Genomic DNA, 18045 nt, shown 5'->3' with positions numbered 1-18045 from the left:
AATATATATTGTTTATAGATACAAACAGATGTAACATAATTATAAAAACATGCCTGGGAATAAAAAACTTCAGGGCAGGATTTTCTAGGGAGTGGGAAGAGGTACAAAGGAGGTTTCAACTGATTCAATATAATTTTATTATATTACAAAAAAGTATCCAAAACAAACATGGCAGATTATTAGTAAGATGCCTTAAACAGTGCTGGGAGCATAGAGTTTTCCCTATATTATCTTTTATATTTCTGTATATTGAAATAAGCCCTAAAGTTTTTTCTTCTTAAAGGTAGTACATGCAAAGCACCAAGCATAAGGCCTAGCATATAGAAAGGCCTAGCAGATAGCAGCTGCTTAATATCTAGTAGCTGTTAGTCAAGTCAAGACAGCAAGGTTACATAAAAATACCAGTTAAAGGGAAAATAGCTATTTAAGCAAAAAGCTTTACCTAAACACACACACAAAATTTAAGAGACAAAAAAATGACTAAAAAGGACATTAGGGGAAAATGGGACTATTTAATTTACCATATTTGCTAGCATTTTTTATAGCAAAAGTTTATTTCAAGGATGCCAGAATGCATATCTGTTATGTATGTACATATATACACAATATATCTAATTACATATGGGTGTTAATTTTAATTTTTTTTATGAGAGCTTAATTTCTGTCTGCTTTCCATGTCGTAAGTCATATGGTCTTGTTTATAAAATTTAGAACTGCAGATCTGATTCCTCATTTGAGTCATTCAAACTTTTCCACAACAACCAACTGGGACATCAAAAATATAATGTTCAGAATAAACATAAGTAGGGGATGAATGAGAAAGTTATTTTATGCTACAAGCTCCACCAAGAAAAGATGGAATGTGAAAAACAACACTCATTTGAAGAGTCCGGAGAGTCCGTTCTTGATGCTTTTCAAGCTGTGCAACAAAGGTTCAAAAATGCTTTTCAAAGAACGTGGGACTAATTTTGTTGAGTTTAGGTGACATGTTTCTTTTAGAAATTTCTGTCAGGTGATGGGCTAAAAAATTAAGATAAAAAATTAAAAATTAGTTTTTGGGTACCTTAGCATCTTAGTTCCCTGCCATAAAATCTTTGGTTACTAGAAAAAGTAGAAGATTAATTTTCTCAGTGATAAATGGACTCATTTCATTTATCACCCAAATTTTCTCTCCTTTCTGTATGTGTTAATCACTACTATAATGGTAAGTAGCTGAGTCTGTTGCGGTCCAATCCCTTGAAAAAAGTGTAGCAAGCAGTCAGGAGACCTCTCTGAAGGCTGGCTGTGTTTTAAAGCTAGATTCTACATCCTCACGTCAAGGCAATCTCACTCTCCACTTTCTTTCTGCTGGCCTTGCTTCAGTGCAGGCTTTGGTCCTAGCACCTGTTGGGGAGGCACCCGTAGAAGGTGCTTGATGTGTTGCCCAAACTTATTTCCCCAGCTGTTGGGAGTGTTGTGAGCCGACAGCTCTCAGCCACCTCTGGAAATTGCAGTCCCTTAAAGAGAGCTGCCTCCTCCAAGTTCATCCCATCCCCCTTTTCAAGGGTAGCCCATCTCCAATAATGAGTTAATGAGGGTGGGGAGAAGACCTACCCCTCTCTTAGCAACCTGGGACAACTCTCAGCTTCAGAGCCACCTGGGAGGTCAGCTGCAGTTTTTGTTGAGCCTGAATTCTAGTTCAACTTTTCCCTCTGCTTAATCTGCTTCATCCTACTTCTTCTTCTTCTTCTTTTTTTTTTTGGAAACAGGGTCTCACTCTGTTGCCCAGGCTGGAGTGCAATGATGTGATCTCTGCTCACTGCAACCTCTGCCTGCTGGGTTTAAGCGATTCTCCTGCCTCAGCCTCCCGAGTAGCTGGGACTACAGGTGTGTGCCACCACACTTGGCTAATTTTTTTTTTTTTTTGTATTTTTAGTAGAGATGGGGTTTTGCTATGTTGACCAGCTGGTCTCGAACTTCTGGCCTCAAGTGATCCGCCCACCTTGGCCTCCCAAAGAGCTGGGATTACAGGCTTCAGTCACCAATCCTACTTCTTTTTTATTCCCTTCTCCAGGTGTAGGTCCTCAGAGGGCTCTCTAATAAACTTCCTGCTTGTTAATCTCCATTTCAGAGTCTGCTACCTAAGGAACCAAATCTGTGTCAGCATTCACACTGTTTTGTGGCAAGGCAGAATTGGTTTGCCTGGCCCCTTTGGTTGGGTGGGCATGTGACCAGTTCTGCCAATGACTGAGAAGTGACATGAGTCACTTAGAGGCCAAGCATTTAACTGCTAGGACCAGACTCTGAAGAGCTCTTCACCTTCTATCAGGGCACCTGGCAATGTTTAGGAACATTCTGGGGGCCTGAATGACAGTAATCAACCAAGCTTCCAGCCAACCAGTGATTGGATAGGTAGTATGAGCAAAAGCAGAGAAAATTACTGCTTTAAGCCACCAGGATCCTGGGGCTGTTTGTTGCCATGGCTAACCCCATCTATGCTGACCGATACACTGACATCACTACAACAGTCTCCGAGTTTCCCTTGCCTTACTGCTTCCCTATGCAACACTTCCCAAGTCAATCCGCCTCACAGCTGCCAGTGGTATTTCTAAATCAACTCCTTCCTTCCCCACAAAGATCTCCCCATAAACATCAAAATTCTAAAGTACAGGGTCATTCAAGTTCGGGCATTATTCTCAATCAAAATCTCTGTCTTTGTCTCTCTACTTACCAAGGTTAAAAAAAAAAACCACAAAAAACCCTCTTTATAATCCCCAACAAAGTCATGTTCCATGCCTGAAATACCCTTCTACCTTCCTCCTACTTGTCCTTCAAAGAAAGGCTTAAGAGTCACTCCCTCCAGGAAGCTTCCTTGGTCCTTCCCTTTTGCGTTATTCCTGTCTCGTTTACATTCCCTCCACTTATTATCTAAAAAGGCAAAGCCCTTTCATAGACCTTGGTTTCCTTAACTGTCTCCCTTACATGAAAATACATTTTCTGAAGGCAAGACAAAAGTCTATTTTGATTTTGTGTTTCTAACACCTTGGCATAGGAACTGAGACTTGGTGAGCCCTTGATAATTATTTCAGGTATGAATGAATGAACAAATGAATAAATCAACCTATGATTCCAATCATTATATTTTACAGAGAAGGACCTAGTAAAGGTAAACTGAGCACTCATCCTGAACATTTGTTTTTTAATTTCTAAGTAATTATAATTTTTTTTTTTTGAGACAGGATCTCACTCTGTTGCCCAGGCTGAAGTGCGGTGGCACAATCTCAGCTCACTGCAGCCTTAGCCTCCCAGGTTCAAGCGTTCCTCCTGCCTCAGCCACCTAAGTAGCTGGGGCTACAGGCACACACCACCACACCCAGCTAATTTTTGTATTTTTTGTACAGGTGGTGTTTCGCCATGTTGCCCAGGCTGGTCTCAAACTCCTGGGCTCAAGTGACCTGCCCGCCTTGGCCTCCCAAACGCTGGGATTACAGGCATGAGGTGCCACACCCAGCCACAACTAAGTTTTTGATGAGAAAAATTTTCCATATTCCTTTAAGTTCTGTTTTTCTGTGATAGAATTATGGACTTTTTTCCTCTAGTATTCTCCACCTTTTTTTTCTTGTCTGGGGATTGGCAAACTTTTTCTGTAAAGGGCTGGATAGTAAATATTTTCAGCTTTGTGGGCAATAGTTCTTGTATCAGCTACTGAACTTAAAGTAGTTCAGACACAACCGCTCAATCTTGCCGTTACAGTGTGAAAGCAGCTGTAGACAACATGTAATGGATGAGCCTGGCTGTGAGCCAACAAAACTTTATTTACAAAAACAAGAGGAAGGCCAGACTTTGCCCGCAAGCCATAGTTTGCTGACTCCCTTTCTAGTCCAACTAATTTAGAAGACTGTGGAGAGTGAAGGGTGAGGGCAAGCAAACTGTATACAGTATGAAATGTACAAGGGCTCAATAGGGAATTGTCCTTTGGAGGACTTGGCCTTTGCCCACCAATGTGGTGAGATCCAGAGTTCAGGCATTACCAGTTTGTGGATCATTGGAGTCTTGGATATAGCAAGATTGTCTCTTCAGAGACCCTAGTGGGAGATGGCTGTGACCTTCTAGATTTTAACTGTGGGCTTAGCTAAAAGAGCATGTGCTCTACCGTGTGGAACACAGTCCAAATACCCAGGGTCCAAATACCCAGGGTCCACCCCACACACGCTGCTGTGGGAAATTTCACAGTCTCTCTTACTGAGCATCCTCAGGAAACATGTAAAAATGGGAGTGTAGTCTCACCAAGTCCAGGTGAGACTAGAGGAAATAGTCTCACCTATAAAAGCAATAGTAATGCCCCTAGCTACCCTCTATCAAGTACCTTCTCTGAGTTTAGTATTAAATCCTTTACATAAACAAGAGCTAACATTTATTGAGCATCTGCTTGTGCCAGGAACAGTGCTAAGTGATATATATGTTCCATGATGAATTTCTCACCCTATTTCATAATGCGGCTGCTTCTGTTCCCCTACTCTTACCCAGGAGGAAATGAAGCTCAGAGAGGGAAAGCAATTTGTCCGAGGCCAAATTTGCTCAAGTTGAGCCTACAGACTCTGCCCTGTTCTGTGTTGTATGCTACCCTTTCAGGGACAGCTACCTGCCTCAGGGGAGCTGACCCAGCCTCTTATTGGTCACTTAAATATCCTGGAGTCTGTGCAAGTTTTCTCCTGTTGGAGGCAATGACTCCCTTCAGGGTTTGCAAGAAATTCTACCTTTGGGACACTGGAGAGAAGGGGAAAACCTAATCCCAAGGAATAAACTGAGGGTTTTGTTAGAACATGTCACACTTAATAAAAAGCAAAGGGTGTTGATTATTTTTTTCTGTAATATTCTGTCATCATTTTCCACCTAAGTTGTTTGTGAAACCTAATTAATTGCTATAACAAAACCCATCCAGGCAAGATATAAGGAGGATAGGGATATGGCTGATGAATCAGCTTTTAGCATTTAGCTTAAAGTGAAGGTGAATGCTCATGTCTGCTACTTTAGCCAAATTCAAGGCTTCACTCATAAAGTAAGTCTTTGTTCAAGGCAGCCTCAATGCAGCCTGAGCCTGCTTTTTATTTAGTCTCATTACTACAGAAATGCCTTATAGCTAGTACCTTAATTATTCATGGTTTGTTGGCAAATTAAGTCACTTGCTTCTCCAATATCTAGAAATGGAGGAAGTGTTCAATTCCAAAGAAATTATGCCTTCCTAGCTTTGCTAGCCTGACAATAATGTTGTTGGCAAATACCTTATGAATAGGCAGGAGATCTTATTTCACTTATAGTATATGAATAAAAAGAACACCCCCAGGAGACTGCCAGGTATTTCATGTAATGGATACCTCCCTTCCCACCCTATTTCTCTCTAGAGTGATTAAGCTTTGGCTTTCCTTACAAACAAGACTATTCAGACTAGAAGCAAGAAAAATGACACCTTTTTATCAACAAGATCATATAAAATTTGGTTCAGTAAAATATGTAACTCCCTGGTGTGTGTTTCTAGTCCATATGCCTGAAAGCTGAGCAACGCAGTGGAACAATCCCCTCTCTGATTTAGAATTCACAATTATGCGATAGCAAAGGGTTAATCTTATGATAAGCCCCTTAACTCAAATTGCTGTGGCAAAATACATACAAAGGTATTTGAGCATTAATCTTTGTACTTATCTTGAAAAATAGCTAATATTTTTATGCAAAGAGCACTAGATTTGATATTCTAATGATGCAGTGGACATTGTTGGTTGCATTTCAGCCAAACATTTTGCCTTTCCTCCCTGGCAGCTCTGTGGTCTGAGTACGGCCAACCTCACTCCTAGGTTCGAAAATGGGTGCCTTCCCCCTCTAGCCTTAGAAAATCAATGCAATCCAGTGTTTCTTAACCTTTTAATTCATTGGTATCTGCTTAAGGAGCCTTTTTAGATTTTTGTTTGTTTGTCACCTCTCCTATTTTATTTTATTTTATTTATTTATTTTGAGACAGAGTCTCACTCTGTTGCCCAGGTTGGAGTGCAGTGGTGTGATCATGGCTTACTGCAACCTCCATCTCCCAGGCTTAAGTGATTCTCATGCTTCAGCCTCCCGAGTAGCTAGGATTACAGGTATGTGCCACCATGCCTGGCTAATTTTTATATGTTTAGTAGAGATGGCGTTTTGCCAGGCTGGTCTCGAACTCGTGAGCTCAAGTGATCCACTTGCCTCAGCCTCCCAAAGTGCTGGGATTACAGGCATGAATCACCACACCCAGCTACTTTTTGTATCTTTAGTAGAGACGGGGTCTTGCCATGTTGGCCACGCTGGTCTTGAACTCCTGACCTCAAGTGATCTGCTCACCTTGGCCTCCCAAAGTGCTGGGATTAGAGGTGTGAGCCACCACACCCAGCCCAATCCCTCCCATTTTAATGTCACAGATATGCTGTATTTCTGTTTATATATTGCATGTATATTTGTGCTTTATAAATAAAAGTAGTGAATTTTTTTCCCACCCCCCTCCTCCAAAATAGTTTTTGCCTCCTTTGGGCCATTTCACTCTCATTGAGAATGCATAAGTTGTCATCCCATACTCTGTGCCAATCAGTGCATGGCATCAGGAGTGGGTACAGACCCTAAATCGGAGTTCCAGCATGTAAACTGGGACTTTTTTTTTTTTTGATAGTTGGAGGATATGAGAAATTCTTTCTTTCTGGATGTGTGGATATAATGCCTGAAACTGCTGTGATTATCTGCTATCACGAGGGAAGAAACCAGCTGAAGATAAAGCCAACACACGAGCAAGACCAGGACTGAAAGCATGGTACCCTGATCAAACAATACCTAAAGTTCATTCTACTGCTAGACTTTTCAACTGTGACAAAAGTCATTTCTTTTTACTCTGTAGGCAAGTTTCAATTGGGTTTTCTATTATAATAAAAAAAATCCTAACTCATGGAAAAGATAACATTTATTGGATGCTTTCTAAACTCCAGGCAGCGTGCTAAATATCTTACATGTCAATTAATTCTTTTATCAATCTCTGTGATTAGTACTATTAATTTCCCATTTTATAAATGATGAAGCTGAAGTATAGTAAGATTAACTTACCCATGGTCATACATAGGCAAAGACTGGATTAACTCCCTTGTCTATTTAACTTGCAGTTACTGTCTTTTAGTTCTACACAATTAAGTCACTATTTTTTCACTTAATATTTGAAAAGCATTAAAAAATTATCTTTCTTTGCAAAGGATTATGTTGCACAATTAAGAATATTCAAAGGCTGAAAATATTTTTGAAAGTCTTATTTTTGCAAAAGCACAGGAAATATTAAACTTAGAGATCATTTTCTTCTGATTCTGTATTCATAAAAGCCTTTGTTATTCATTTTCATTGATACATATTAGATGTACATATTTTGGGGGTACATGTGATAATGTGACACATTCATATAATCAAAGCAGGGTTATGGGGATAGCCAACGCTTTAAGTATTTTAATTAATTAATTTTTTAGAGGAGGTCTCCCTCTGTCACTTAGGCTGAAGTGCAGTGGGATAATTATGGCTCACTGCAGCCTTGAATTCCTGAGCTCAAGTGATCCTCCTGCCTCAACCTCTTGAGCAGAGTGAACCACAGGTGCATGACACTATACCTGGCTGATTTTTAAATTTTTTGTAGAGATGGGGTCTCACTATGTTGCTCAGACTGGTCTTGAACTCCTGGGCTCAAGTGATCCTCTCACTTCAGCCTCCCAAAATGTTGGGATTACAGGCATGAGCCACGGTGCCCAACCGTTCTCTTGTCTTCATGCTAGAAACATTCAAATTATTCTTTTCTAGTTATTTTGAAATGTACAATTGATTAATGTTAAAAATAAGGAGTGGGGACTTATTATTTTTTCTCTTTTTTCTTTTAAGAGATGGGTCTCACTATGTTGCCCAGGCTGGCCTCAAACTCCTGGGCTCAAGGGATCTTCCTGCCTCAGCCTTCTGAGTAGCTGGGATTATAGACACACAGCCTGCTGCCTGACTACCATCATTATTTTAGATGTTCTTATCAATTATGATATGGTATTGGCTCAGTCACCATCCATTTTAGAGAAAAGAAAAAAATACATATATTTTAGTAGCTCAGTCTCTCAAATTGCTATTGTGCATAAAAATTATCAGTCAACCTTATAAAGAACCCATAAGGTCTCAGGTTTCTGGAATCTTTATTCTTGAATTGGTCAGTAACAGTATTAGAGATAAGCCATAAATCCTCTGAATCCTTGGGGAGTGAGGCACAGAGTCACTCTGGTTGGCTACAATATTTGCGTTCCCTTTTTGAAAGTTTCTCAAACATTAAAAAGAAAAAACAAAATTACACAAGGGGCACTTATTCTACAGACCAAACTAAACAGGGATTTCCCAAGAGAGGAAAAAAAAGGCTTGAAAGACAGACACACTTCTGGCTCCAAAAAGCCAGGGAGCTATGTAATGTGGCCAGATGGGATATATCCACAATTCCCTAATACTCTCAAACTCCCACATGCTGCCCTGGTTCCCAACCTGCCTTTCAGATTCCATTTCAAAATGCAAGATATCACAGATATGTTATACAAAGCAGAAGCAGTGAAAGCACAATTTCAAATGTTCCTCATATTTTAACAAGGGTGACAAGGGGACGCTGACTCTTTAGACTTCCATAGGCTAACCTTAGGTGCTGGCCTTTTCATTTTGCCTGATTGATGGAAGATTATGGTTTGTCAAAATCAAGTGCTTGATCATGCATGAGACACAATATAATAAGATATAAATTCTAGACATATTAGGAACAGGGTCAAATGGGGGGAAATCCAGGAACTGCAACAAAGCTATTCCACATCACAGGAAAGAAAATATAATATTATGTTTCCACAGTAGACAACAAGTATATTTCTAATTAAACAATGCAGATTTTTAAAAATCTCAAACATATTAACAACCAAAGCACAGAACTTTTAAATTCATAAATTACTGTTTAAAAAAAAATCCAGGCAAACTGCAGTCCCAGAGAGGATGAATGGTCTCCTAGTTGAGCAAAGTTGCTGCATTTTTTGCCTGCAGGATGGGACCGAGCAGAGAAATAAAGGGGCTGTGTTGTGTGATGGAGTAAATCCTAACATAAGCATTCCAACGTCTAGCCGGGCCACCCCTCCCTTCCCCAGCCTGTCATCCTCCTGCAAAGTGTTCACAATTTGCTGTCCTTCCTTCCAAAAGCCAGTAGACACAGAATCAGCTTTTCCTGGCTCTGCCTTACAGGTTGGGGCTGCCTGATGGAAAACTGAAAATCCAACGGAAGGATGCAAATCCACCAAGGCCCCCTCTGCCAGGAAATTGGTGTGAAACCGTTGCTTCAGAAGCAGCCACTCCCACCCCCAATGAAATTAAAAAGAAGGACTCATTTGAATGTCTAAGTGGCTTTCTGAAGACCCTCTGCTGCAAAGCAACAGCCTCCCTAACCAAGCGCCAGCCAGTACACCATCGCTCTGTAACAGATGTCTGCAAACGCTGGGACTATCTCGCAAGTGTCCCCCATGCCCGATTTGAAAAATTCACAAGCTCTGTCAAGCAATAGTTACCTAGAGCTGCTGAGCGTTTGACCCAAGGGCCAAGCAGTCTGCTAGGAGTTTAAGAAGAGCTGGGGGGAATAAAATCATACAGGTGGAGCCGGCTTCCCACGAGTGCCGGGCATCCTGCTGGGGCCCTCGGGTGCCGCGCGCTCCGGCTCACCTGGTACACGTCCTGCAGCCCGCACCACGTCCGCAGCACCTGGTGGCAAGCCCGCAGCCTCTCCGTGTACCATCTCCGCAGCGTGGACACGGTCAAGTTCCATACGAAGCGGCTGCCGCTGAACAGCAGGTCCTCCACGCCACACATGAACACCGAAGCCATGCCTCCTCCTTCGCTCTGAACCCGGGGGTCCCGGCTCTCGTAGGTGCAGCCCCCGACCCCAGCGGCCTGCCCGCCTGGGCTCCCGACGCCGGCTTCTGCTGGCAGCCGGGGGGTCAAGCCTGCCACCAAACTCGTCTTTCACCGTGCGTCCTGGCCAGGCTCCGGCGGCATGCCCTGGGATTGGGTGCCCGCCAGCCAACGGCTGCGACTGGCACACAGAAGCCCAGTGTCCACCCCCGCCCGCTCGCAGCGCCGAGCAAGCTGTGCTAAGCTCCACCAAGCTGGCCCTCGGTGCTCCCGGGGCACGGGAAGCCCTGGCCGGCGAGGACTCCCCCTGGCGCTTCCCCAGGGCGCGGGGCAGGGACGGAAGCGGAGCAACTCTTTGCAGGCAGAGAGGGGAGCTGCATTTCAGCACACTTGGCTTCCACGTCTTGCGCGCGCGCGAACACACACACACACACATACACACACCCCACACCAGACGAGTAGTCTCCTAATCTGCCTCGGGGAACACCTTACTCATCTTGCTCTGTTCACACTGATAAACACCTCTGGGCAGCCACAGATGCAGAAGAGAGAGAGAGAAAAAAAAAATCCAAGGCATCCCTTTGGACCCTACTCCTGGGGGAATAGCCACGAATGTTTCCTTGGTTCTGCTGGAAGCAGGAGATGAAGGCAACAGTCTCAAAGCAACAGGCGGCCCTAGAACCTGCCTTTGCTCCTAACTTGAGGGTCTCAGAGAAAATGACAGCCTCCTGTGGTTGCCAGCAGGAGGGCAGGTTTCCTCACACCAAGATGCTGCTAATTCCAGTGCAGCAGTCAGGGAGAAAAACAGAGTTCTTGGTCCCTTGTAAATAGCTTGCCGTTACTACTGCTGGGAAACAGAAGCCCCTAAGAGAATCGGTGGTTTACTTCTGGAAAATTCAGCCTCTGGACATGTCTAACCTCACCTGCCAGCACCAACCTGCATGGGTAGTTTATTCTCCCCTCAAAACCAAAGGAAACTGTCCCACCACTCATGAAGTCACTAGATAATTAATCTCATTTATTTATTTATTAAAGTTGTCCCTCAGGAATTGATACTGATTGTTGGAAACATTTGGAAAAGGGAGCTCAAGGAGTCTCACCTACCACCAGTCTCTGTTTTCCTTTATTTATTTTTGAGACAAGGTCTGTTGCCCAGGCTGGAGAGCGGTGACTCAATCATAGCTCACTGCTGCCTTGAACTCCTGGGATGAAGTGATCCATCTTCCCACCTCAGCCACTGGGACTACAGGTGCTAAGTTTATTATCATTATTTTATTTTTGTAGACATGGTGTCTCACTATGTCACCCAGGCTGGTTTCAAATGCCTGGGCTCAAGCAATCTTCCAGCCTCAGCCTCCCAAAGTGCTAGCATCACAGGCATGACTCACTGTGCCCAGCCTCCATTTTCCCTTAGAATGTATGAAGATTTCTCATAGCAAAAGTGCTGTAGCAAATTTCAGGATGGAGTTTTTTCCTGAATCCATCTGTAGGTCAATTGTCTGTATTTTCTTGGCTGTTTCACACCTGCATTGTTATCTGTGCTATTAAGTGGCACCAAAAGGAAAGGTAAGGCACCAACGCTTTTCTCCTGAACTAGCCCGGAAGACTCCAGAACAGATTATCGACAAGTAAATCAGCTTGATTTCAGGTATCAAATGTGCTTTTATAATCTTAATTCAGGTGAAACTCAATCAGTCAAAAGACGAAGAACACAAAATCTGTCCTCAAAGTGCCTGTTGTTTTCAGTGACTGTAATCAGAAAACTTTTAAATGAGATTTCTTTCTTTAATAAAATTGCCTAAGAGTTTTTGTTGAATTAGTTAATAGCGCACAAGACTTGGTCCAAGATTTGCAAACCTTTCTTCACAGTAAGTCTTCTCTATGTGCCGTCAGTATTAGTATTGATGGTTTTTTTTTCAAGATGATGGTAACGATGAATCTGAATATAATAGATTTTACTGAATCAAAAGAAAATGAACTTAGCTTGAAAAAGAAATGTCATCATGCTGAATGGAAAACTACTGAACTTCAAAAATGGCCTATTAGTACGAGCAATTGGTGGTGGTACATTTTTTTTAAAATGATGCAGTTCGACTGTGTTCTCGGAAATGTCAGGCAGCCAAGGGAATACCAGAAGAAAACCTACAACAGGTCAATTACCTCTGTCTCATGACACCATCCTCTCAGAAGAGAGGCTCTAGAAACACTCTGGCTGTTAGCTATCTGTGCATAGGTCTAATGTCAGCAGTCACTTTCAAATTCCATCATTTTCATTCAAGGTTTCCAAAGTCAGGGCAATTTTTTAGAAGATAGGATGTAGTATAATAGGGGCTCTCAAAGTGTGGTCACTGGGCCAGCAGCTTTAGCATCACCTGGGAATTTGCTAGAGATGCAAGCTCTCAGGCAGCCCTAGAATCAGAAATTGTTGGGGGGTGAGATCAGCGATCAGAGCTTTCAGTTGGCCTCTGGAGGATTCCAACTCATGCTAAAGTTAGAGAACTGCAATAGTGATAGTATGGTGATTAGGAGCTAAATCTTCTAAAAGAGACACACCCAACTTCAGATCTCTGCTCCTCGGGACCCGTGAGACCCCATATAAGCTTCTTAAATCAACAAAGTCTCAATGTCCTCATGTGTACAATGTATTATCAGTATTCACTACAAAAAGTTTGGAGCAAATTAAGTAAAATATTCTGTATAAGGTCTTTAGCACGGTGTCTGGCGAAGGGTAAGCTTTCAAAGAAAATTAATCACCATCACCCCCCGAATCAAGAATTGTTTCAGTTTTTTGTAGTCAGATAAAATAGTATAAGTAAAATCTGGGTTTTTAAAAATATAGATTTAGTGAGTATAAGTGCAGTGTTGTTATATGGAGTTATATGGAGTGGTGAAGTCTGGGCTTTGAGTGTAGCCGTCACAAGAATAGTGTGTACATTGTACCCATTAAGTTATTTCTCATCCTTCATCCCCTCCCGCCCTCTGACCCTTCCCAGTCTCCATTGTCTCTTAGTCCACTTTTTTTGTTTTTTTGAAACGTAGTCTCCCTCTGTCACCCAGGCTGGAGTACATTGGCACCATCTCAGTTCACCGCAACCTCCGCCTCCCGGGTTCAAGTGATTCTCCTGCTTCAGCCTCCCGAGTAGCTGGAATTACAAGTGCACAACACCGCGCCAGGCTAATTTTTGTATTTTTACTAGAGATGGGGTTTCAGCATGTTGGCCAGCTGGTCTCGAACTCCTGAACTCGTGATCCTCCCCCCTCGGCCTCCCGAGGTGCTGGGATTACAGGCGTGAGCCACGGCGCCAAGCCTTCTTAGTCCACTCTGTATGTCCACGTGTACATATTATAAAATGTGTTTTTAAATTTCAACTAGTTACCTACATGTGCTTTCCTATGACTTTCTGTTTGCTGAAGGTGAAAGTTGGTGGCAACTTGTTTTCAGGGAGCAGTTCTGTTGCTCTTTCAAGTTCCCAAAAAGCTTTTTGAGCTTGATCTTCCCCACTAGAGGCAACTTGTCCTGTGGACTCAGAAAAGCTGGGTGCAAGACAGAAGACATCTTATTTCTACTGACATAAACATTGATGCTTTTTTTCTTATCCAAATGGCTTTCCTCTCTTGTAGAAGAAGTTCGAAGGTCAAGACTGAGTGATTTTAGAGGGAAGGAAGTACAACTTCCTCCACTCCAGGGACTGCAGTGGGTGGCAACTGAACCCAGATGTGCAGAAGTGGAGAAAAGTGCTACCCAAGTATGGCATCATCCTTAAAATGGACTAGCCACATGGGACTAACCAGATCCGAGACACACACCCTTGAAGCTGGTCTAAAATTTTCTGTGGAAAAGGAGCTAAATCAAGCTAGCTTCAACATTGTCTTACTTTTCTTTCTTTCTTTTTATTTTTAATTTAAGAAGAGGATTTTCTTTCCTCCTCAGCACAGAGTTCCCTGCAATACACTGTAATTTCCTGCAGCTCTCTCTGGAGGCTTAAGAAGATGCTTCGGGTGGCAGCATTACTCATACACCTGGGAGTTGTGTTGTCGTAAAAGAGAAATTGTCATTATGCCTGAGGCTCCTGTAGGTTCTCCTTTGAGGAATCGGCAGGAAGAAGAGCATGAATGCCAAGAAGATAGGACAAATTCCAACCCCTGTCTCTAGGAAGAAAGAGCAAGTTAGTGAAATGGCAGCTTCCAGTGGTCCCCTCTGCCTGGCAAATACACAGAGTCCACCTAATGTCTGTGGTCATTTTTCAGCTCTACTCTCTAGACACCTGAAAAACTAGTGGGGGCAAACTGACAGATCATGGACGTCCAACATAGGGCTTGAGGTGAATGAAAACAAGGTCTAGTTCAATGGTTCTCAACCGGGGGCAATTTTGTACCTCCCTCCCATGCTGGGACATTTGGCAATGTCAGAAGACATTTTTGGTTGCCACAACTGGTAGGTGCTACTGGCATCTAGCAGGTAGAGGCCAGGGATGCTGCTAAACATTATATAATGCACTGGAGAGCCCCCACAGCAAAGGACTCTCCTGCCCAAAATGTCCCTGGTGCAGAGGTCAAGGAACCCTGGTCTAATTAAATGCTACACCCTGGCCAGGCACGGTGGCTCATGCCTGTAATCCCAGCACTTTGGGAGGCCGAGGCTGGCAGATTACTTGAGGTCAGGAGTTTGAGAACAACCTGGCCAACATGACAAAACCAATCTCTACTAAAAGTAACAAAAATTAGCCAGGAGTAGTGGTGTGTACCTGTAGTCTCAGCTGCTTAGGAGGCTGAGGCGGAAAGACCGCTTGAACCTGAAAGGTGGAGGTTGCAATGAGCTGAAATCACACCACTGCACTCCAGCCTGGGCAACAGAGCGAGATTCTGTCTCAAAAATAAATAAAAAATAAAATAAAATAAATGCTACACCCTGTTCTTCCTCTCACATGACTAGCTGTGGAGAAACAGTCTTCCCTCTTGTTATTTTCTTTCCAAAAGGCAAAAGAAATGAAGCAATCACTGTATAACAGTTTTTTGTTTGTTAGTTTTTTTTTACACAGTCACCATTTCAAATATAATGAACTCAAAGTCTTTTGAGAAATAACCAGAATGCCGTTTCCTATGAGTTTCACTTAGATTTTTTGGATACTTATCATCCAAAGGGAGAATAATGATCATAACAACTATTAATATTTTTGTACTTCAGTTTTTGTTTCATTTCATTTATTTATTTATTTATTTATTTATTATTATTATTATACTTTTAAATTCTAGGGTACATGTGCACAACGTGCAGGTTTGTTACACATGTATACATGTGCCATGTTGGTGTGTTGCACCCGTTAACTCGTCATTTACATTAGGTATATCTCCTAATGCTATCCCTCTCCCCTCCCCCCACCCCACGACAGGCCCCCGTGTGTGATGTTCCCCACCCTGTGTCCAAGTGTTCCCACTGTTCAATTCCTACCTATGAGTGAGAACATGTGGTGTTTGGTTTTCTGTCCTTGCGAGAGTTTGCTCAGAATTATCATTTCATTTAAATCAGAGGCTCCATAGTACTAGCAGAAGTCTTTCTTTGGCATGTTTATAGAAAAAATTCCCCCCACACTAAACCCAGGTGAAATGCTGATGCCTCCTTTGGGCCATGCACTGTTACGAAAGTCTCTGACTGTACACACGACAGGATATTGCTCCTCTCAGTTCACTTTTCTCTATTAGACTGTCAGCTATGTGAGGAACCACTGTGATGTGACATGAAAGCAAGGCTGGCTGGGATGGCTCCTCCTTGTGCGGGAGTATCTCATACACTGGAAGGCATTAGTGACCTTGGGCTCTGCCTGCCAAATGCAGTAGTGCCCCAGTCATTAGGACAACCACAACAGAAAGCACCTCCACACATTTCTAAATGCTGCTAGGTGGGGTAGTAGCTGCCCTCATTCAGAAACCACTGGTGCAAGCTGGGGAAGGGTCTTATTCATATTTGTTTCCCCAGTGGCTGGCACATAGCAGGCAATCAATAAATGTTTATTGAACTGACCAATAAATGACTATTTGTCTTAATGGTGAATACAGAAAGTGGTTCATCCGTTCCCAAAACACAGTCTTGTTCATTAGAAAATTATGTATTGAGTTTGCACTATGCATCAGGCAGGGAACTAAGCACTCAGAACACTGACAAGACTGAGACGATCTCTGTCTAAGCGAGTCCTAGAGGAGAGTGGGGAAGGCAGAAGAGGAATCTGAACAAGAAATGTAAAGGAGCAGGCACTGCCACAGGGGTTCTAATAGAGACAGTTGAGTGAGGATGGGGGGATTAAGGGATGCCTCCCTGAGCACATGACTTTCAGCAGAGACCTGAATGCTGAGTACGGGAGAATCAGGTGATGATGGGGGTACAAGATAGCAATCCAAGGCACAGGGAGCCTTGAGGACAATGCTTGTGGCAAGAAGGATCCCATATTTGTAGAACATAAGGGAAAGGGGCAAGGGGGATGCTTGATGGTTGGGGGACCAGGAAAGCCCAGAAGCAAGGCTGCTGCAGAGTTCTAGGGTACAAAGAAAGAGCTTCAGGCAGGGCTGTGGGAATATCTACATAACTAAGCTGAAGGAGTGTTCCTGTTCCTCAGTCCTCGGGAACCATGGGGCCTTCACACACAGAATGGGGTAAGAGGTTGGTGGGCAAAAGTGCCACCCTCAAAGCAAGCTTCTCTTGTGGCCTCTGGGAGGGCTCCCCAACCATGCAGTGGCAGGGTCCTCACTCAGGGGGTGGGGCTCTGAATGCCTCATGTCCCTCTACATCCCATTCCAAAAAGGAGGCAGGAGGCCTGAGTGGCACAAGTTCTGTTTCAATGCCACTCGAGCCAGAGGCTAGGTGACTGGTCTCCTGCTTTCTTTCATCTTTCCCTTTGACTGAGAGATTAAGGGACATCCTTCAGTGTTGGCCTCAAGCAGGAGGAGATGGCAGGAAACACATAGAGGTGGCGGAAGCCTGAATTGGAGGAAGTAGCCATTGTCCCCCTCATAGTCCAAGGCTGACCAGCAGGCTGCTTAACTCTCTGCAGCTGCCTTCATGACTATGAATGGCTTTTTGGCATCACAAAGGGCTAAAAACCATATAAGCTAAATATATCCACCACTAAGGCACCTATTCGGCGTCTATTCTTTGGCTTCAGCAAACTCATTTCACTCCTGGGGGGTGTAGAATGGGGAAGTAAACAAAGCAAAACTTTCTCATTTCCCTCATCTGTTATTTTATCAAATTAAAGTCTCCTTACTCAAAGAAAAGAGGAGGGATGCTATCTATATTGTCTGAAGAAGTACAAAAAAAAGAGAGCGGCATGGTGTGAGACTTTGCGTTGTACCCATTTTTACTAGTTAATCAACTGAGCAGACATTGGAAATTCCTGCCAGATAAATTTTTGAAGTTATCTGTCTAGATGTAAAAGCATCCAAATGGGAGGATGGTTCCAAGGAAGCCCAGTGGATCAGAGGGAAAGGGTTGGCCGCCTTCTTTAAGGGAGAAATGATATCAGTCTTGTGACTGACCTCCCACCTCCAGAATTTGTCACCTTTCATTTATACTTAACCTACATGTACTTCACCAATGACAAAAATAAAATAATCATAAACTGGTCTATATAGCACCATTATTTTTTCTAAATAAATAAAGGCAGCTTCACTTATATCATCAGTTGATTCTCACAATATATATTTTCCCAAGAACAAGTAGGAGAAAGTTATTTTGGCCCCATTTCATGGATAAAGAAACTGAGGCACAGAGAAGCAGGATGATTTGCTAAAGAAAAGCATTTATGGCAGCATTTTTAAAATGGTGTAGTTGCTAATTTTTCAGTCCTTTTACTTTAATTAAGAGGCAAAAGAATGAATTTCTTTTGTTTTTACCATTTGGTTTGGGCCTCAGACTAAAATTTATAAGGTATTGTCTTAAGACAGTTCAGGATGCTATAACAAAAGTCCCACAGGACTGAGTGGCCTAAACAACAGAAATTTATTTCTCACAGCTCTGGAGGCTGGGAAGTACAAGATCAAGGTGCTGGCCAATTTGTTTTCTGGTAACAGCCCTCTTCCTGGTTTGGAGGTGGCTGCTTTCTCCCAAGACAGAGAGAGTTCTGGTCTTTT

At 43.0% G+C, this 18045-nt stretch overlaps 1 protein-coding gene across 2 annotated transcripts in view; it reads right to left on the bottom strand.

Moving 5' to 3' along the window:
* FRMD4B (FERM domain containing 4B) overlaps positions 1 to 18045 on the bottom strand; it is a 372375-nt gene that overhangs the window by 207393 nt on the left and 146937 nt on the right. The window contains exon 1 of one of the 2 annotated variants that reach the window (XM_054481540.2): positions 9736 to 10008. The exons of the other annotated variant lie outside the window; for it this stretch is intronic. Within the exon in view, the coding sequence (XP_054337515.1) occupies positions 9736 to 9897 (162 nt within the window). The 5' untranslated portion in view covers positions 9898 to 10008. Of the gene's footprint in view, positions 1 to 9735; positions 10009 to 18045 lie in introns of those variants that run through there. 2 annotated transcript variants of the gene reach the window in all.

This window comes from Pongo pygmaeus, chromosome 2 (genome assembly GCF_028885625.2).
Source record: "Pongo pygmaeus isolate AG05252 chromosome 2, NHGRI_mPonPyg2-v2.0_pri, whole genome shotgun sequence".
NCBI lineage: Eukaryota > Metazoa > Chordata > Mammalia > Primates > Hominidae > Pongo > Pongo pygmaeus.
This window is presented reverse-complemented; position numbering and strand designations above follow the sequence as displayed.